Source organism: Athalia rosae, chromosome 8, assembly GCF_917208135.1.
Source record: "Athalia rosae chromosome 8, iyAthRosa1.1, whole genome shotgun sequence".
Taxonomy (NCBI): domain Eukaryota; kingdom Metazoa; phylum Arthropoda; class Insecta; order Hymenoptera; family Athaliidae; genus Athalia; species Athalia rosae.
This window is the reverse complement of record NC_064033.1, coordinates 3,843,179-3,866,399: the sequence shown is the minus strand read 5'-3', so window position 1 is coordinate 3,866,399 and position 23,221 is coordinate 3,843,179. Positions and strand designations below refer to the sequence as shown.

The 23,221-nt window shown below is 36.7% G+C and overlaps 1 protein-coding gene across 2 annotated transcripts in view; it reads right to left on the bottom strand.

Annotated features, from left to right (window-relative positions):
- Positions 1 to 23,221, bottom strand: part of LOC105685003 (UNC93-like protein) — a 51,382-nt gene that overhangs the window by 7,028 nt on the left and 21,133 nt on the right. For both annotated transcript variants that reach the window (XM_048659731.1, XM_012398789.4), the window contains 4 exons: positions 17,211 to 17,929; positions 13,461 to 13,680; positions 4,709 to 4,871; positions 267 to 534 (listed from right to left, as the gene is read on the bottom strand). In XM_048659731.1, coding sequence (XP_048515688.1) covers positions 267 to 534; positions 4,709 to 4,871; positions 13,461 to 13,680; positions 17,211 to 17,913 — 1,354 coding nt within the window. In that variant the 5' untranslated portion in view covers positions 17,914 to 17,929. The remainder of the gene's footprint in view (positions 1 to 266; positions 535 to 4,708; positions 4,872 to 13,460; positions 13,681 to 17,210; positions 17,930 to 23,221) is intronic.

Genomic DNA, 23,221 nt, shown 5'->3' with positions numbered 1-23,221 from the left:
TTATACATTATCGATTGTTGACTGACGTTTAGAAAGTTTTGTCAAACTGTAACTTACATTCTATACACATAACTGACTACCGAATGACAAAAAGAAGAAGGATAAATACGATTTCACGAATTAGAGTGCAGCCTATGTAAAGTTGAATAATAACGATGATAATCAATAACAACCTCCAGATTCCGGACTATACCTTTATTGCATAAATATTCTCCTTTTTTTTTCTCTTCAAATAATCAGTGATATCATACAATATGAAAACTCACCGTTAACCTGCGTCTGCCATACGGCGTCGCCGACTCCCCATAGACCCGAGAGCGTGTAAAATATGTAAGAATTGTCGGGATGCGGTCTCCACACCAGGAGTACGCCGATTAACGCCGCGTGAACGACACCACCTAAGGCCATCAGGGGTTGTCTTCCTACGAATTTCATCACCGAACCGAACAACAGGGAACACGCCGCGTTAACAACGCCGAAACACATCATCACGTAACCAACTTTGTGAACACCTAGTGCGCAGGAGATGTACGCCTGAAACATCGGATGGAAATTTTTAAATTAGAAAAATAATTCAATTCAATGCAATGTGAAGAGTAAAAATTAACGCAAAAATATAAGTCACTTAAAAATCAAGGAATTTCCCCATTTTTCTCAAAAGTTTCGATAATTTTATTTTTCTTTCTCCCTCTTTTTTTTTGATATTGTCTTCTCTCTATTTTGATTTTTTTTTTTTTTTTTTCTTCCATTATTTCCTTTCGAGAAGATTAAGTTATATAATACCTACAATTATATCCTGACCGTAATCAAGGAAACGTCGGTTCACTTGGTCGGTCGCGAATATGGATGATAATTAGAAGAAACAGAAAAAAAAAAAAACAATAAAGAAGTCGAAGAGGAGGAAGAACAGGGGGTACGAAAAGAAAAAAAAAACAAACAAATTGCGCACATCGCGGTATAATTTTCGACCGCGTCGTATAGGTATTATACCGGATTTATTCGCGCGTGGCGATAAACTTATATGCCGTGATAATTATTATTAATAACAACAATGACGATGATAATGATAACATTAAGATTCCGTCAAGGTGAATTGATCGGCAGCGCGCATCTTCAATGAAATAATCATGTAACGTGCCTCTTCAAGGGCTCATCATTGACAAATTGAGAAATGATTTTAAGGAATAAAAAAGACACGTCCTTTGACGATACGAAAGAAGCAGAAAATCAATGCGTATGATCGGAAAGTATATGAAATAAAATACATATATCGAGATGTGTACGACTGTCGCTGTACCACATGATTTGAATTAGTTTTTTTTTTTTTTTTTCTTCAATTATTTAACGCCTCGCAGAGAATTCGTATGGTTTTTATTCGCGTTAAAATAAAAAACTTTCGCTCGATCGCTTTTGTAAACAACAACTTCATGGCGAGCAATTATAATGTACGGCATACCTATACCTATATAGTCCTTGGCATCAGGCAGTTATAATATGACGTAATTCGCGAACGCGTTTCGTCACGCAAGAGTACCACGTTTACAACAGGGTGCAGCAGCAGCAGCAGCAGCAATATCATGTAGGTATAGTATAAGTATGAAATAACAACGGCGAGAAAAAAAAAAATCGATATAAATATATATAGGAAAAAAAAAAAAACTAAATTAAAATCAAGCAAAACAATCCAAACGATAAAATTAACGACCGTATAACGAAGTCGATGAAAAAAGTATCAACGTCTGCACAAAACTTTCCTCATCCCGCGAAAAGCCGAATCAAATAATTAAAAAAAAAAAAAAAGAAAAAAAGTACAAAGTACAAAGTTAGGATTGAAATTTATTCGCGAAATTGTATCACCTCAGACAGATTAATTGATTATCAGCGTCGATACGAGGGAATGCAAGAATTTTTCAAAATGGACGTCTCCAAAATGAGAGAAGGAAGGAGGACAAAAAGATAGAACGAAAAAGGATCTGATCGTACGCGGCTCGACGCCCTTATGTACCTGTATATATTTATAGATATATAGGTATACTCAGGTGCGCGGGTATATAAATATAACGCCTATATATGTACACATAGAAAGTAACAGGTATACGTATAGCGGTGGAGATCGAGCTCGCGCGCAGGATGCTGCAGAAGAGTTTGAGAAAAAGACGAGATACCGTTACGGAGATGCGAGTCTAAAAATAACTTCTCTTAGTCCCAACCAATCTTAAGGAATTCCTTGTTAATTGGAGCCCTCGGGCAGCCCTAAATATAAACATACGTATGTACATACATAGGTGTAACTACAGGTGAAATATTTCCGAACGAAGTGAAACAAAAAAAAGAAAAAAAAAAATTATTGAAGAACCGGCTGTAATTGATCTACATAATTCGTTCATTCATTTATTTATTATTCTCAGATGAATAATATCTCAATGTGAACGCGTACTGGACACGTTATGTAGAAACGTACCTGCACTGGGTACCGGCGCCAGTGAGACAAGTATGTATAAAAAGAGAAAATTGCAGACAGAAAGAAAGAAAGAAGAAGGAGAAGGAAAGAGACAAAAAAAAGAAAAAAAGGAAAAAGGAAGAGCTGAAACTAACTGCATCGGAGACTGGAAAATTGCAAGTTATTTGCAGTGTATAAAATGTATATATATATATATATATATGAGATATATTTTATAAGTAGGCTATAGAGAGACGCGTAGGTACGTACGTACGTACGTACGTATCTGTAATATAGTTCTTGCGAACCGATGATGCGATTTTATTTCGAACAAGAAAATAGTGAGTTACTCTTATGAACGAACGACGAACTCCTTAACGTGTACGGGTATGTACCCGTGCGCGACGTGTAACGTACGACATTAGCTACGGACGAATCACTCATTTTAAGTAGCTCACGATCGCGATCACCGCGAAACGCTACGTTTTTATCTATAAGACGCCTCGATTTCCGTCATTCCTCTTACATAGGTGTGTATACCAACTACTACCTCTCCTCATGCCTACCTACCTTATACCGGCTACCGTATAATTCTTTCTCTTTTTACGTAATTACATATGTGCATACGTGTCTACTTTTAGAATTTTCACATTAAATTTTCTTTCTTTTACTTTTTACTTTACTGTTTATTTTTATTTTTCTGCTTCTTTTATTTGCCCGTGACCACCGGCTATACGGCGCCATTACGGACGTCGAGGATCGAATCGTGCACTTATTTATTCCGAGATACATACGGCTACATGCGATACAATTGCAACTATTCGATCGCGTTTAAATAATTATTCTCAACGATTAGAGAATTTTTTCTTTTCATTTCGCAATGATTCGATTAATAAGCACCGGGACAACGAGAGAATATTATAAAATATCGAATCAAAAATGATTCGCTTATAAAAAAAAAAAAAAGAAAAAAAAAGGATACTCTCCATACATATAATTAGTCTGGGGGGGCACAAGATATAATTTGTAGTCACCGTCTTCAGTCGCATAATTCGAAAAACAAATTTCGGGATTCACGTTACCCTATAATTTGATACACACTTTACTGGCATACCCGGATCAGGTAACAAATAACGAAAAAGGATTCGAACGAAAAATTCGCTGAATTTTTGCGAGTATGAGAAACTAGAAACTAATGCAGCTGGACGTTGAGATTTATTTCCATAGAATTTCGTAAGGTTTATCTTCTTTTTCTATGTATCCGGTGTTATATCGTATTACAATGGAATTAAATATATACATCTGGCCAGAGATTCGATTAAAAGTCCGAACGTCGAACGTCTACGCGATTTTTTACTTTTTTTTTCTTTCTTTTTTTCCCTTTCAACGACGCGGTACACCAACTATTCTAGGCTGCAGAATCAATCGTCCTGCAGTCGAAGAGACAATCGTATGCATGGAGATTTTCGAGGAAAGAATTCCATTATTTTTGTCCCGTACGCGAGCGTCGTACAATTCAATATCTGCAGAACTTAGAAAATAATGAACTGCGGAATATTGAAGCAAAAAAAATAAAAATAAAAATTAATTAAGAAACCGATTTTGAAAATACACAAAATTCGACCAACTTTGGCTTCGCTTCGATTTTATCCAGCAGGATCGGGATAACCAGCTTGATCGAATCGGCCCGGGTCACCCCGTGCGAAATATGATAAGACGAAAGGTATTCTAAGATTCCTAAGAGACTCTCTGGCATCAAGGGTTCGGTTCAGGTATGACAAATAAGGTGCACGTACAGATATATATATATATATGTATATATGTATACGTTAGTTATGTACGTAAATAACGCGCGACGAACGGCATTAGAAAGTGCAGAATGCAGTCGACTATAGCTGCAGCGGCAGTGGCGGGAGCATGGAGCAGGAGCAACGGCAGCCTCGTTTTATCTATACGTACACTATTATTAGAACATCTTGCCGTATAGTTTTTGCAATTTAACATAAATGGCGAAATTGTTTCACTCCCGGTTCTCTAATTATACAAGGGGGCGTGTCCACCGAACTGAAAGTTTCAAGAGCACCTCGTGCTGCACCGCGAAATATTTTACCCGCGCACTCCGCACCTATTGTGCGAGGTACGTACGTACGAAACTTCGCAAAAGAAGAAGGAAAAAAAAGAAAAAAAAGAAAAAAAAGAAAAAAAGGTAAAAAAAACTTCAAAATTAAAAGTGATTCGTTCGATGTTCAATTCTTGTTTTGTTCTCACCTGAGTGAATTCAGCACCGATAAACGCCTGCTCCATACCGATAAATACGGTTATTGGTATGAGTAATTGTTGGTAAGGTTTTTTCAGCTGATACGCGGTCGCTGAAAGTAATTGTATTCCACTCAATTCCTGACTATCGGCACGTCTCTGTTTTTCACCGTACCTGGAAGCAGAAAATAAATTCAATTATTAATTATTATCCCGCGTGCGTGTGCGCGTGTGTGCGTGCGTGCGTGTGTGGAAATGAAAATATAAATGAAAAAATATGGTTTCGATGAAAAACGTTCGAATGGAATTATTTTTTTTTTCCTTCAATAAATGGAATAAATGATGTAAAAATCTGTGCAATGCCGATCAGCCTTGCGACGGCCTCGTCTCATCTTTTATTCGTTTTTTTTATATCTTTATTGTTTTTTTTCAAATGCCTTTGTTCGATCGATTTCCCTCAGCGATGCGGTGGCCGCTACGTACCAGGTGTGTGTAGGTAAGGCTATATGCACGTATACGCGCGAACTGGTTACATTACAAGTAAAGTAACGTGTTGTAATTATACAAATTATACAGATTTATGCAAATTTTTATATTACCCACTATAACGAGTTGTTATCAAATTACATTATCTCCGTGCATGCGTTATATCCGATGATATCATAAGCGTTATCCTCGGACGTAGGAATGATCAAAAGTTTAACCCTATATAAAGGATCGAGTGCCAGTTATATTTGTATAAAAGAAAATGTACGAACGCTCCTCAGACACCTTTAAGGTTTGTTCCGATCCTTGTTCCCGCCATATCTCGGTCGAAGATCCCTGGGAGGCAGGCTAAATATAGAATTTCAAGGGAGAAAAAAGGACGACGTCCACCGAGAAGTGAAAAAGAAAAAAAAAATAAAAAAAAAATACATTCAAAGGTAAGGAGAGGAAAGGAAGAGATAAAAATCGAAGGAACGAGAGAAAAGAAACAGAAAAACCGAAAAGGATAAAAAACAAAAACAAAAATAAAATAAAAATTCTTGACGGGACTGACGTTGCAGTTAAGTCCCGAGGGTCCCGGCCCGCGTCGCGGATGACGTTGGCTAGTGTTAGGCTACACGCGGTCTACCTTCTACGTGTACGTATGTACATATATTTATGTAAAGGAATTTTCAAGCGAAATGTATCACGCGCTCCGAAAAACAAGAGTCGAAGAAAAAATTGAAAATAAAACTTTTTTTTTTTCAAAAGATAATAAAATTTGTAAAATTTATCTTTGCCGTTCCGCATATATCGTACGCGCGTGCGAGTCGTACGGGTTTATAACGAGGTGTGTTATGAAAAATTATACATACGTATGTTAACAAATGGGGTTTTTTTCGGATTGAAAAAGAGGAGCGAGTGTTGTTGCAGGTTCGCGGATTTTGCAGCTTCTTAAACGCGACTCGTATATATATATATATAGGTTCGCATATTATATACGTATACATATATTACACACGGATAACACACCCGACAACATTCCAGAGAACACGTTTCAGTTTCTGGAATCGAACCTGGACCTCTGCAACCAACGCGCTCTAGACGTACCTTCTATAATAATAATTATCATCGCAACAATCGTGCAGATTTATATGAATTAATTAAATATATGTATAGAGTGAGTTGTAACACGTTAGGGTGAAGCGAAATTTTTCTTTCTTCTTTTATCCAACAGTTTTCAAAATTCGATCGTTATTTCGGGCTACATATGTACTGTATATAGAATTGTGCGGGTTACACCTTTTCAACCCTCAGGCATCTAGGTACAGTAACGTCTTGGACGATGACGTAAAAATTATTATTATTATTATTATTATTATTATTATTATTACCGAGTTGCAAATCGACATATCAATTGCACGTAGATATGTATTGAATTCTTGACGATAGGTATGGTATATGTATATATGTATGTACATATGTATAGCCGCGTGCACATGATCAGTTCAGAACGCGTGGGGCAATCAATGCGTGCAGTTAGCATGCATGCCAAGGTCGCAGAAATATCCATATATATATATACACATTTATAAGTACGCGTGTCTGAGTGATAGAGAAAAAGCAAACTTGCATTTGTGTGTGCCAAGTTACGTTTAGTTTCATTGCACGTAAGTTGAATGATATACGAGTGCAATGAAATTGTCTGAGTATTTCATACACTCCGTTTGTGTACATGAGTATAGATTGATATATACGTATGCATCTATCTGTAGGTGCAATGTACGTGAGATATACGCGTGTACGAAGAGAACAAATATATCCGTACATATGCAAATTACACGTAGGGATGTGTGTAATGTTTTTTACTTTTTTTTTTTTTTTTTAATTTCATTATCCATTGATTAATTTATGTAAAACTGTTTTTTTTTTTTCTAATTTTATATACTATGCATACTACCTATATTACAGTTGTAACGCGTATACCTAACGGTACATACTTGTATAATATACATACGTGGATATGTACCTATAATGTCATGGGAGTACAATCTCTGTACGTACTTGAAAATCTTATTTATATAGACGTATGTATGGAAATAAAATGTGTGAGAAAGAATTATTTCCTTTGCTCCACATCTTTCCAAACATACCGTTATAAGTATTATATACGTTTGTATTAATTGATTACGTGATTACGTAATAATTGACAATTTTGAAAAATTCGTAAACCTTCAAACGGTGTACGAGCACCTTTACATTACCCTTAAGAGTTGGAAGAAAGAAAAATTTCTTTTCATTTTTTGGCCGCGTCAAAAATCGTCTCACATGTATTTTTACTGTACATACCGAATGTCTGAATGCGAATAGCCAAGGGTATAAAACAGTTCCGTAATTACTGAACGCTGATTAACGATTTACCTTATCAAATCACGTTTGATTGAACTACGGCAGCAGAAGTTTTACGTGTATCTGAACACGTGTAGGTACGTTACGTGTGTAGCTCTGCAGTTGGAGATGAAAAAAAATTGAGAAGAAAAATACGAAATACAAATGATAGGAACTTCCGTCTCTTATACAGCGTTTTTGTTTAATCGATTGCCCCTTGTACGATATTAACGCGTCATTGTGAAACCTCGACTATATATGTATATATTATTTTCTGAAGCTCTCAATAAATTTCGGGTTTTTTAAAATCCTTTTGGATAATTATGAGATTTCGATCGCTACGTTCTTAATTGCTATTTTCATTTTTTTCCCCTTCTTTTCGTCATCTGCCAACGTATAATATCATCGGTTTCGCCTGTTTCCTTGTGAGATAAATATCAAAATTCTCATTCAAATGACGTCATCAACTGCTGCAGACTCGTCTTTTCATTTGGATTAAAATAGAACAAAATGAATAAATAAATAAGTAAAACCATAGATCATTATAATAGTGATTATATTCACGTGTAAAAACGTTATGTTTCGATAATCATCTACAATACCATGAATTTAATTTTCACGGATAGATAATAAAGCGGAAAAAAGACGATAATAAAATTGAGTATATAATTCGAAAAGGCACGTGTTCGAAAAGATTTTTTTTTCTCTCTCCAAAAAACCATCGCGCGATATCCAAAAAAAAAAAAAATTTAGAATCCTCAACACACTCGTACCCAAACGATTTTGAGGAAAAAAAATATATTGAAGATATTTGAAAAACGTATTGAACTTTATAATACTCTAATAAATTATGGTATTATATACGTATCAAAAGATTACTATAAATGTATATCCTATCCATAATTTTCGTGCGCCATTCGGTGCTAGCCTCCATACACTACGTCGTAACACATAACTTATGTACATACCGTCAATAGCTATGTACTAAATATGTATATACGTAAAAACTCGCGAAATTTATTCCAACCAATTTTAATCCGAGAGATGTCTGCATTTCACGGTATCGATGATATGATCGCGACTCGCAACAGGTCCGACGTCTTCCCCGCCCCTACGCCCCTCAAACTTATATTTTTTTTTTTACTCTCTTTTTTTTTTAACGGATTTTCTAAACTGAATGAGCTCAGCAAAAGCCCCGAGCTATGTTGTACATGTACCTCTATACATATACACAACGGGAAAAAAAGAGAAAAAAAAAAAAAAAAAACTTGTACAAGAAATGATCTCCTTTTTGCATTGCCAGCTACATATATATATATATACACGACGTACACGTGAATAATCCGTATGCATGTATGTACGAACGTGGTTTACACCTGTAAGAAATCTGTTCCAATTACCTCATCTCCTCATATCGCGATAGCTCCGCGCTTCTTTTTTATTTTTATTCTCATCCTTTTTTTTTTTTTTTTTTTTTTTTTTTTTTTGTTTCAACTTTTTCAACGATCTTTTACATTCGCTCTATTTCCAGCCGAAGGTTATACGTCTGTACGTACGCACTTACGGTATGTTAAAATCGATTTTGCAAATCGAACCGTATCTACGTGTTCTTTTTATCCGCACGCACGCACATGCGTCGCGTCATGTGTAGCAAAAACTGGCAAGGAAAAATAAAAATTTCTTCGCACAAATTTTGTATTAAATATTTTTACCCGCAGAGAGCGAGTTTTCTGTTTTTTTTTTTTGTTCAGAACCTTTTTACACGATGCGACGATTCGATCGTGAGATTAAGTTTTTTTTTTTTTTTCGATTCCCATTCGTTTTACAAACGACTCTGTAATTATAATTAAAATACGTAGCGCGTGCGAATAAAATTAGCGATCGTCTAAAAATCGATCTACCCGGCGATCGATTCATTCCGTACAGATACAATTAATTCTGACAAAATTCGTGTTTGAAAAATCTTCGTGGGAAAATTATTGTCACATTCGTCACGCACTTCCTTTATTTCTTCCTTCCTCAACGTCAATTACCTACTTCGATTCGCGTTCTGTTTTTCGATAAATTTTTGAAAACTGCACGCAGCTGTCTACTTTACACGTGAATATATAGGAGAGCGCGTGGAGTAATTAAGAAGACGCGCACGAGACACTTCTATGCAGAACAGAGACGACGACGCTGCGCGTCTGGTCGCGTCATTGCATCGATCAATATTAATCGAAAATATGAGTCAGTTTTTATAGAATTACCCACTCTCTAACAAACAAGCACGGTACAGAGGAGACACACGCAAACACGCGAGTGTGCATTGCGAATATATTTGTCACTATTGTGCGGCCGTTAGCTCCGATGTACCGCAAAATATACATACGTACACAAATATGCCTATATATAAACCTATATGTACGTACATACATATTGCAATATTATGCGTACAATTCTGCGGTTTGTTGTCTTATTATTCTCAGAACCTTGATTCATTTATATTAAAATATCTCTAGGTATATATATGTATATAATCTGCATGATCGGTGTAATGTTACATAATTGAATGTATATCGTAAGCACACCCACAAATATATATATATATACGATACATAAATATACGTAAATAGGAGGTTCGTGAACTCGTGAGAAAACTTTTATCGTCATCATTACTATCTGTTATTTTTCTTATTATAGCGAATATCAAAATCTTCGTAAATGTAGCAGAATTTCATTGAAGAAATCGAATCGAAAAATATGTATAGTGAATGTGTGTTCGAGTATTTTTCTTATCCCGACTTTTTGAAATTGCATTTTTTCTTCCACAATTTTATCGGCGAGTGTAATGAATATTACGGATAATGCAGGTGGAGATAAAAATAAATACGTGCATGCACGTTCGGCTTTGACATTTAACGTACCGTAGACGATGGTCGATAATGGCAAGAACGTAGAGAAGAATGGAAAAAATGGAAGAAAAGAGGAAAATCAAAGACTCGTAAATATTTCAAATCCGATGGAATCGCGCGCGGATATTGGTACAGAAATTTTTCTCCCATTTTACATCGATAACGATGACGTTTGTGGATACGTATTTGTGTACGGGACATATGTAAAATGATTACAAGTTTCCGTATTAAGAAATTTATCATTTTAACCGCTGAAAATATATAAACAGGAAAAGTAAATAAGATCGTACAATACATACTGCAGCCGCATACGTCATCAATATTACTGAGTGTGTATGAAAAATTCACGTACACCATCGAGATATATTATACGTGTGTGCGATAAATGTTTAAATAACACTGCGTCGGTGTACGAGCAACACGCGCGTGTAGTGATTATTGGCGCGAACTTTAAACGGAGAAAACAAAGATAAACTTAACATAATAAAGTATTTTTACAAGCGGCGTTCGTTATCCCGAACACGCTATGCAGCCTGCTGCATAGCGTGTCCTAAAAATTTTCAAAATGTAACTGCAGAAAAATTTTATCTCACTCACCGATTCAATATCAACGAATCGATTATTCATAAATAATTCACATTTATTCGTTACTTCTTTTTTGTTTCCTCTCCATTCTCAGAGAATCTCGAGAGATCGGTGTAGGCACAATAACGATAAACGTACAATGGATGCGAAACAACCGGAAATGAAACTACTAATGGTCGTTGCGATATTAATAATGATGATAATAATTAATGACAATCGATCACGAGAACGATTTCTTCCAAAGAATCAACGAGGCGAAAAAGAAAAAAATAAATAAATAAATAAATCTGAATCAAATAAATAACTGCATATATATATGTATATTTCATCCCCGACAATGAGATAAAAATCAGCGCACGTCATAAATAGTGAATCATTTGAAAAGTATTTTAGATAAACCGAATTATTTTTTTTATTTTCCTATTCTCTTTCCTTATTACCGTTTCCTACTGCAGTTTCCATTTTTACAAGCGTTCGTGTAGAACAATAAACCGCAGCTTCTACACGTAGGTATAATGTAAATACGTGTACAACATAGTTTTCTTGCGAGTATATATATTCATATATGTACCTACAGATAACCGTCACATATATATATATACGTATGAGTTGTAGCGTGCATAATGCACACAGGTCGTCATAGTGTATACCGAAGTAAGTGCAATTTTGCCACTGCATTTCAGTTCGATAATAATCACGTACGTACCATAGTTACCCCGATAAGCTACCAAGAACGCGAATAACGTTTTCTGTTCACTGCAGTTTTTTTTTTCTCTCCCTCTCCTTACTTTTGCTTCTTTCTATGCCCTGCATGCTTCGGTTGTATTTTTCATCCTGATTTTTAATTATGATTTTTTTTTCTTAGGGTGAAAAGAATAACGTACAGTTTATCAGATATTGTACGCGAATCGGATAACGATGAATTTTACTTCATCTTTTCTCCGTAACGCGATTATCTTAAATTTTTAAACAAAAAAAAGTTTCCGTCGTATATTTCGTGTTACATAAAGCTGCGTAGATAGTCTCGTGTGTAATACGCGCGCATGTACGTATATCTCTATATGTAAGAGGAGATGTGTATATTTATATAAATCTATGAAGTGCGGGGTAACAACGACCATCGCGAGCGTTCATGCGTTACTTGTCGGATGTCCGCCATTTTGTAATCACATAGTATCTGCTCATATAGAAACGGTAATGAGGAAGGTTCTTGAAGCCGTACAGCTCTATTCGCTGTCTTCTCAACTGTACCGATATGTCTACACTTCGGATTCTTCGCCGCAATTTTTTGTGCCGCTGCAGTCTGCTCAGAAATAATAAACTGAGGGATGCGAAGGAAAGAAAGAAAGAAAATTTCTACGCAGTTCACATCGGCGCAATATACGAACGCTGACATTAATTACTTTGCATTATCATGTTTCAAACTTACGGATGTTACCCAATGATTATACGTATATATATGTACACATACATTGTTCTTATGTGGGGTAGATTTCCGTTATTTATCATATACATATACGTACACAAACATATTTATCTATAAACATCCGGAGAAAGCAAGGAAATTTTAATTATCCACGCCGCGCCACGTATTCGCTATAATATATTTGACGATTTTTCATCGCGCTTTTAATCGTTTCATCGGATGTCGTATGTTTGAATAATTGTCTAGCTAATACATAGAACATGAAAATCACGCACACATATCGTTACCGATTATATTAATAATTCTCCGTTTCTCACATACGATATCGATATATTCTTCAAGGCGACAATTAATTTACCATCTCGTTTCAAATGACCGTGAAAATTTTTTTACGCGCACATATATATTATTTCTATGTACCACACACTAGCTGAGATACAGAACCAACTGACGCTGCGCCTGCAGTTCAAGGTTTTCAAAGTTGAAGTTAATTTTTGAATAATTATTTTTCAAATTATTACGTCTGTATTATATGCATGTATACGCATCCTATACACGACGATCTCGTCAACTCAACAAGGACGAATTATTATAACGACGACGAAGAAGAATTTTTTAACGGTGTCATTCGACCGTCTATTCTACATATTATAACTACAATTTTTACACCTTTTTGAATATCTTCGGATCAATTTGCTGTTTTTTCTGTTTTTTCTTTTGTATTCAAAATCTTTCGCCTTTTGCGTGACAGCAAATGACCTGCTTCAATTGAATTATAATTTTTCGCCGAAAATGGCGACGATTCGATCTAATCGATACGAAGGTATTTACACAGAGAGAAATAGGTGCGAGATAATTTTTGACGGTTCGCAACGAATCGAAAATAGGAAAAAAAAAAACATGAGAAAGTGTAATACAACGAGGAGACGAAGATGAATGAGAAGAAAGAAAATTTGAAAATAAAATGTCGATCAACGAATGAAAATTCTTTGTTCAAAAAACTCACCTGGAGAGTGGGTCGACGAAGAGAGCGACTATGATAACGGCGAATACGACACATGCCAAATAAATGGCAGATATTTCATAAATTTCCGAATCCGGCGGCCTCTCTAGTACCTCGTTAGCTTTGTTACCAACGACGCAAAAATTCGCACCGCAGAGACGTATCTTGTCCTCGTTAATCGTGTGGTTACCGCCTCCGCTGCCGAATTCGCCATTGCTCAAAACTGAAACGTGAAAGAGAATTTTTATTATTTCAAATTACATACGGACGAAGAGAATATCAATATATTTTTTTTGTTTGAATAGAAATCGGATGTATTTTATACAAATTATCCCACCCCTCTCTCCCCATCCACCCGGCGACCGTTTGAATAATGAAAATAATAATTTTCACATTAGTTGAGAGGAGAGAAAAAATGAGAAAGAAATCAAAGATGACGCCATATATATGTATAATATAGCGTTAAGTTATAATCTATTCGACATTTGCGAGCGGCACCCGGATTTCAATATAAAATTTCGCAGACGTGAAAAATCCCGGAGCGTCCATTGACGTCCAAGGACGCTCAAGGACGTCGCGTTTTCTGACGTGGCAAGAGGTTGCAGGAGCTGATTGTGAGCAGCGCGGCGTCAGTAGTATATGACCAGCAGCAGCGGCTCGACAACAGCGAATCGCGCTTTTACGGCCGATCTCTCCCCGCGGGGCTAATTTTTATTGCGATAATTGTTTGTATGGTTTTTTTTTTTTCTTTTTCTTCTTCAATCTTGTGAAAAACGATTACATACTTCGCGTCCGTTGCATGCACGCGCCTTTTATATTCCTCACTTGCAACGATATTTATATTTATTTAATACAAGATCTCTGCAAACGAAATAATTGATCGCTATTTCCTGCACATAGACAGATATGTATATTACTTATACCTGTTTACATCATACATGCATGCCTATGATTTATTCTTCAATTTATTCTTGTTGATTTTTTTTTTTTTGTACAAAAATAATTGTTATGTTGTTCATATAAATATCATTAGAATGATAAACCCCCGGCGTTAAGCTATATGGGATGCAATTATTATAAAATATTTGTATCAATATAGGCACGCGCATACATGTACGTATCTATGTAAATTTACCGAAGAGCGTACATACGATCAGCAGTAGGAATATCTATTGAAATAAAATTTTCATTCACCAACGTCCAGATACCATCCGCATCGACGCGTTGCGAAATGAGCAGAATCAAGATTGCGGCGCATCTCTTAGTTAGCCGGTGAATATACGATTATACAATTGTACGTACGACAATAAGCGATGCAATCGTGAAATCGTTACATGCGCTCATTTTCACGAGAGATGATCCCGCGATTCGTTATAATTATTGTAATCGTTGCACGCGACTTTATATACAATCGCAAAATTCGTAGAATTCGACGATACTTCACGCGGAAGGATAAAAAAACATACACGCTCTGATGTACACGCACGCGAATGTGCAGTGCGAGATGTACTCGTTACATCGGTTGCGATGTAATTTTTTTTTTCCACATCGATACGCGAGAATCTGGTGCAAAAAAAAAAAAGCGAGAATATATCGGCAGACGGTAACTATACCTGATATTATGTATTAATTTTTGAAATTATATGCGCACGTACACGGGTAAATGTTCGAAAAAATCGACAAAAAAACAAAAACAAAAAAAAAAATTCGGGCTTCAATATTTTATCGCCTAGGTATGTCACCCATGCATCGATGTTTAAAAAAATCATATATTGGCAAGCGATTCGCACATATACATATGATATCTGTGAGCTTAAATACATATGGGGATATATCTTGCAAAACTTTCACCCTCGCCATATTTTTTTTACCATATAATTATACGAATCATCGCTGTGATTTGTTGTTTATAAAATCGCTCGAACAGCTCTACTCACACATACATGTACAGGTACACACATATAGTAACTGACCGGTATACAAAGTATATATTTTAATACATGAAATCGAAGTTCGAAAGGTCGAAGACGTTTTCTTCTTCACTCTTTCTCATAAGAAGTTTTTTTTATTCTATAACAAATTTATTACGTCGTCCGTTAATCGATGTCTAGATATTATTTGTTCAAAATAACATCTATAGTCAAAGATTTAAAAATATGATCCAAGACGTAGAAAGAAGAAGAAAAAAAAAAAAATGCAATTTTACGCGATCGGGCGAACAGGGGGCGTCGGTAATACCAGTGCGCAAGATTAGCGTCTGACCAGGCGTCGAGCTCTCCGCCGCAGGGATAGGGCCGCGCGTACGGTCAGACGCGGGCGGAGTATTAGACGACGGCGGATTGCGGGGCGCGTCCGCGCATCGCGGTTACGCGTTTCGTTTTTCTGTTCATGTAAAATCTACGCGGAATCGCAAGTGAGGCTGCAGGTGAGAGCATCCGGGCGACTCACACATGCCAGCCACCGGTTGGTCGATAAGCCAGCCGTCCTTGAAGCCATTCAACTAGCAAAGACGCTATAATAGTCTTTGCCGGTGTCTCGACTCGAATCTATCAAAATTGTCGCAAAATTTAGCGAAGGCTATAGTTCTCCTACCGGGCGATCGACGCGTCTTTTGAGTGTAAAGAATCGATGGAATGAAAAAAAAAAAAAAGAAAACTCAACATCGTCAGATCCGAATATCGGTACGTGCACGAATTTCGGGTTAATAACCAGACGAACGTTCTACGCCCTCGAGAGTCCTATTTCATATAATGTATGCCTGCGGTGTTCAAAGTTGTATTAGGTCATTTCGATCCGCGCAAGATGAGCATTGAGCTTATATATCTTTCAAGGTGAGGTAGTAAAAAGGAGACGAAGAAAAGGAGAATAAATAAACGAATAACAAGTATATCCAGAATGATTATCATTACACGTGACCCTGACGTTGCAGTTACCAATACGGTGTCAGTTTCGACAGTTTTCTCTTATAACGTGACAAAATTTCGCATAATTTTTTCGCAACGCGCTATTTATCTTTTCCTTCTTTATCTCATTTTTTCCTACGTCGTTCGGGGAAAGGGTTGTGCGAGATAAAAAAAAAAATGTCGAAGAGGGTTTTTTATGGCGGCGCCCGATAGAGGTGAACGAAAAAAAAAAAACAAAATAAGCGAACCTCTTGCGAAATTTCAATTATCGTACGCGTAAAAACGTACAGTCCCCCACCGATGTGTCCGCGAGACGATTTTATATATATATACGTATATTGCGTCGTACGCGTCGCACGAGATGGGTACAAATCGACTCCACACGTACACCTCAAAACTTTTGCGACACTCGCCCGTTCGCCCCGTGTGTATGTATATTTTTCACTTCATATATATTTTAATTCGCGCTTTCTCGAAACGCCACTTACATACGTACGTACCGTGTATATACGCGTAAGGACAGACAGACAGACAGACAGACGAAACGAACGCGTTACGCAATTACGAATTTATGGGTGTAAATTTTTATTTTGTTGCGAATCGATTCGCGGTAAAAAAATAAATTTCACGTTCTTCGTACCACGATTGAAAGTAATGTACCTTCCAAAAAAAAAAAAAAAAAAACAATTTGGACATTACAATTGACAAATTCGATCTTAAAAATACATATATATACTTCTTGAAAAGCTCGATACAAACAACATTATATTTTTTCTACAAAGATATGCCATTTCCAGAGTAAAATCTTCGATAATTTTTTGAAAAAATGTTGAAAGGGATTTGGACTCACCGAGAGACGAGATGAGGTTTCCCCAAAGTTCAGCGGTCTGCCAAGCGAGGAAAAAGAATCCGAAGAACCTTACGACGATGGCGTCGACCGGCTGATCCGTTAGCTTAGCGTAAACACCGGCGACCTGAGTGAGGTAGGTGGCCTTAGCGGCCCACATGGGAGCGGCGCCGAGACCGAGGAGCACGCCGGCGGGTACGAGTGTGTAAAATTTCGGATAAAATTGCGCCCCGATGTAGGGTACATAGCACAACAGCGACACGCACAGGGTCCATTTGACCGTTAATCTTTTGATAACGAACGTCGGTACGAATATACAAGATAGAACTAGAGCGGCGTAGATAGCCGACAGGGATACCGTCCCGAGACCCTCGCTGGCGTTGATGGAGGATTGAAGATTGGCCGTGCCCTGAAACGCCGTGAACTGCACCATGAAGGCTATCGACACGGCACCGATATTTTTCAAAATTCGCCATTTTTCACTCCGCGAGAGCTTGAACTTTCTCGACTGGGTGTCGTCGTCGGCCGGCGGCAATTGGGGCGGTTTCGTCGGTTCCGGTGGGATACCGTCGTTGCAATCCTCCTTGTAACCCTCGTTTCTGTAACCTCCGCCGCTTACCGACACCGTGTACACCGCGTCGTCGTCGCCCGCACCCCCATTTCCGCCTCCCGCACTTCTTCCGCCGTCGTTCTGTGAAGCCACCATTATCCGTTTCGGCTACCTGAAGTCAAAAGACCAAATTGAGTTATTGTAAAATGGAGGAGAACGTTTTATTTTTTATTTGTTTTTATTTTTTTTTTTTTTACGTAAATGTACAAAGTTCACGTGAATCGAAAGCGTTTGATACACGACGCTGTACGAAACACGATCTACTTTTCAAAACCGGCTAAAGATATAAATTCACGAAACGGCTGAACAAACTTTGAAGACTTTCATCACTGTTGCTAACTTCTGATAAACCGCAAGCTATATCATCATCGTCATCATTTTTATATCTACATATATATATGGATGATGATGATGATTCCATCGGATTGAAAACATTTACTTTTCAAACGTACAAACTTTTAATTATTCATTCGCTTTCATCGTGTACAAAGGAGAAAAAAAGAAAAAAAAAATATAATTACAATGAATAATTTACCGCGGTAAAAAAAAAAAAAAAAAAATGCTTTGTTCTCGTAAGATCTAAACGTTTATGATGCGTGCAGAGAAGAGGCGAACAAAGAGAACTTTCGTTGTATTATTAATAATATCAAAAATGGATAACATTTTGTTATTTTAAATCTTGTGTATATAGTTGGTGCTTTTAACACGACGATACATAGATATGTGTGTACCGCATAATATACACGATCATAGTCTCATTTTCTAAATAACGTGTAAATATTGACGGATTGTTCAGCTGCTGAGAAAACAACAAAATCGAGGGATCTCAACTCTGCACATGGAATTTTCTTTTTCTTTCAATTTTTCTTTTTTTTTTTTAGAACAATTAACCATCGAACATTTTTGCTCGAAGCGTTTCGATGTCGATTGATTTTTTCTCTCTTGATCGTTGTGAGAAAAAAAAAAAAAAGAAAAAGAAAAAGATCACGGACCGGCGAAGGAGTCGATTAAAATTGCAGATGTAGATGAAATGAAAATTCACTTAAAAAAAAAAATTTCTCCGCGCATTAGAGACTTTGCATACGGATACATATTTGATTATTTCCGGGGTGAACACCTACTACGGAATTTGAAAGAGTGAAAATATATATATACATATATACGTATATTCTACGTGTAATACGAACTTTGCGAACGGACGAAGATATAATAATCAAGTGTGGAAAAAGAGACTAAAACACGATCGATGCCCGTACGTAAAAAGGTAAAGGTAATCGAGTCTGGAAACTACCTTGACTATAATATATCCTTAAATATATATTCATCGCGTGTATATACGAGGAGTGTATATGTATACGTATGTGTACGTAAGTATATAGTCGAAAAACTCTTGGTGCGGAGCACGCTTCGGAATCTCACGAACGCTATTGCGTCATATCATCATTTATAAATCGACAAACAATCACCACCTGATCGTCGTTTTATGTTGTGGTCATAAAGCGGACCCCGGCATCGCGCTACGTATGTACGTACGGTACGTACACGTACGTACATACGCACACCGTACGTTTTACTTGTGTAATATCAACAGTAATTACGAGTTATCGATTGCCGTCGATATAATAGTTCGACCGGCGAGCGAGCAAACGAATAATTACGTAGCCTAATTAATGAGTTTTGCGTCGTGTGTTGGTAAATTTTTTTCACCGATCGATTTTATTCGAAGAAATGACGATAGAAGGTGAATTATTATATATATCGCAAATCGCTTCGCGAATGTAAAAAAATCGACGATCCGCTATTTCGTTCTCGCCGATCGCGAGAACGTAACGCTAATTCGATACCGAATCGCGCGTTCCACGTTTCGTATGCGAATCCTCTCTACGCGCCGCACCATATAATCTTTCACCGCCATTGGCTCTCGCGGACGATTTTTACCTATTTGCTCCTTTAGTTTTTTTAGTTTCTCATTTTTTAATGTATATACATATACATATGTACAGTACATACAGATACACATGTACACGTAGTATATACGCTACGGTATATGGTTGGAACCAAAGGTCGTTGTATGGAACTAGTTTTGCTTTCCAAGAATCGAACGGCATCCGCGAGCCCGTGCGCGCGGTTTTACTATTTCTATGCTCACGTATACGAATACCCGTGTAGGTAACCATGTAACGAATAGACGCGGATGGATCGAAACGTGTATTTTATATCTCCCCTGTACCCGTAAGATGTCTATCTGTCGTTCCATTTTTTCTCCATCACTTTTCCCATGGATCCCAGTTTTCCCGGTTCATATCGTTGTACCCTGCATCGATATCGATGTGATCTTCGGGATGAATCTCCGAAGTATATATATATATACACATACGGTATGTAATATATAAGGAGACTGGACGTCTATTTGCATACAAAGTACTCGGTCTCGGTCTCTTCTTCATTTTATTTTTGATTTTTTTTTTTTTTTTCTTCATCTTCCTTTTTTGCACGTACAATCGCATTTGCATACGTTATGTACATACGATATCGTACGCGTTGCCCTCAGCTTCTGATGAATTTTTTCATTTATTTACTTATTTTTTACAATTGTTTCTTTTTCTATTTTTTACCCTCAGATCTCCTCGAAGCCGAGACGACTCCGCTATTATCGATACTGCCGCAGTCTGCGAAACCTGTTCGCCAAAGGCTCGTGGTGCACCTTTATCTTTCATGCAGGTAGCGGATCGCTCATTTTGCGCGATGATATTCGATAACTAAATTGTTTTGGATTTTTTCTTTCTCTTCTCGATCCCATCTCGCGTGATCGGAAGAACGTCCACTTCCGAAATCTCGCGTACACTCGACGATGATTTCATTTATTTATTTATTTATTTAAAATATACACACATGTACATATACGACTAGATATCGCGTAGTTTGACGTAAGATAATTTCTCTAAAAATGAAAGCTTGAAAAAAGAGGCGAAAAAGACCAATGATTCGGAAGCAAATAGGTACGTATGTATACAATCTGTGCGTGTAATGAATATTGATTAACCGGAGACGATCGTTATAGATGGATAAGATTTTAGAAAAATTTTTTACACGTATTTTATACAAAAGAAATAATTTTCATTCACGTTAAAGCCCCGAGATCCTCGTAAAATACGCACATACCGAGGTACCGTACATGGCTCATAGCCGGGAACAAAAATCGTATAGAAACTCGATGATGATGAATGATTGAAAATAATTAATCACGAACGAAAACTAATGACGACTTTTGATCGTACGTGCGAAACACGCTTTAGATTTTTTAAAGAAAGGAGAAAAAGAGAGAAAGAATAAAATGAATAACTAACTGATGCAATTTCTTCCAGTGAAAGCCGGTTTAAATTGGTTCACACCGAAATCTTCCGTTTTAATTACCGTCCTTAGGCGTCGATTATGTACTATATACGTACATAAATAAACGTACACGCGTACACACGTGTATACATACTATTCGTTTGAATTCGTGTCGGAGAAGTGGACGTATCAAGTGTCAACTGACCAGGCCAAACTGGTTCGTCGATTCAATTCGAAGAAGTTGTATATAATGACGTCATTATCAGCTGTACGATTTTTTTTTTTTTTCTTTTCCGTGTACAGGCGAACCCGAGAGTGTATATATTAATTACAATCTAGAAGAAAAAACAACAAAAATTGACGTACAAATCTGCGTACAGATTGCTATATGGATCGCACACGTCTGTTATCCGATATCGCGCGGATAATTTAACTGTAAACCATCGATCGGAAATTTGAAAAGAAAGAATTTCTCGTATCGAGAAACGATCGATGGCAACGAAGATCGCAGATATTGAACAAAAATAATATCGCGAAACTAGGAAAGAAAAAATAAACAAGGAAAAAAAAAAAACGTTACTTGTTTTCTCGTAACAATTATTAAAGCGCGCTATATCATTAATTACATATGATTCAATGGAACTAGAAATTCATACGTACATACGTACGTACGTACGTACACGTGTGGACGTCGCGTGCGGTGCGTAATAAAATAATCTGGATTAATCGCGTGAGTATAAAACTGACGTAGGTCAGTATTCGGCGCAAATTTCTGGCTAACGATTCCGTGAGTATTGTAAAGAATTATATCTTAATTCAAGGGCGTATGCATTTAACGACGTCCCACATTATTATATAGATCTCTTTGCGTTCGGTATGTTATAAAAAAAAAAAAAAAAAAATAAGGTTCGAAATAAATAAATTGAGAAAAAAAAAAAGAAAAAAAAAAGAAAGAAAGAAATAACCAGCTGCCGTCGACTGTAAACGAAAACTATAATAATTCTCTAATTATAATCTCCGCAAGTTACGCGTGCACGTGATGCGGATCAGACGACGTATAACACGTCATAACTTTATAGCTCCGTTACACGTACGTATACATGCATACCACATACAAGCGTTAATAATAAGTTAAATTGTGCGGTAAAAATTTTATCGACAAAATTTTCTACAAAAACAAAAACATATTAATTTAATATATAATATATGACCCGTGTATAAATTATATAATGCGAATATACCTCTCTCTTCGTGTCACGCCTGTATCGCCTGTAAAATGATTCGATCGATTCGTCCGACAAAAAGTCAAAAAGAAAGAAAAAAAGCAAAACTATCTGAAAAGAGTTAATGAATTTTTCTACACGAATTCACGAGAGACCCGTACATCCGTATTACGTTAATAAATATTCGTTGAAATTTGTTAAGTTACATCTATAACACAACATATTGTACAAACGTCCTTGCGCGTAAAAGCTATTGGCCGCGGGGCAGAATTAATATATATACATATATATGTATACGTACACATTTATGATCGTGTCAGAATTTATTATTGAACGTCATTTTTGTACTTGGTTGAGAATTATTTTTTCTCCTCATTTTTCAACTGCGGTTAACATGCGTCCGTACAACGGATATAACACAAGCGAAGTAGGAAGTGATATTCTTTCTTTGGAATTCGATTTCTATACGTGCCGAAAGGAGACACAAATAAAGCCGAGGTACGCGAAGTTATAATCAATCATCTTATGGCCACGAGATGAACGAAAAAAGAAGCAATTAATTACGAGAATATCTATTTAGTGAGAATTATATCGCGACTACCGATGTATAATTCACAGACAAAATAAAGTAGGTAATTAGCTGCGACGATAAAGAAGTTTTTTTTTTTTTTTTCTCTCAATATTCTAAGTACCGAAATTTTTTTTATCTTCTTTCTCTTTCGAGGAAAAGAAGAAAAGAGCGATTGGTATATGATATCGGATGAATGTTTACGAACAAAGATATACATATACGATATGTATATCTTTAGTACGATATGCCTATCAAAAAAAAAGGAGTTTTTTTTTCC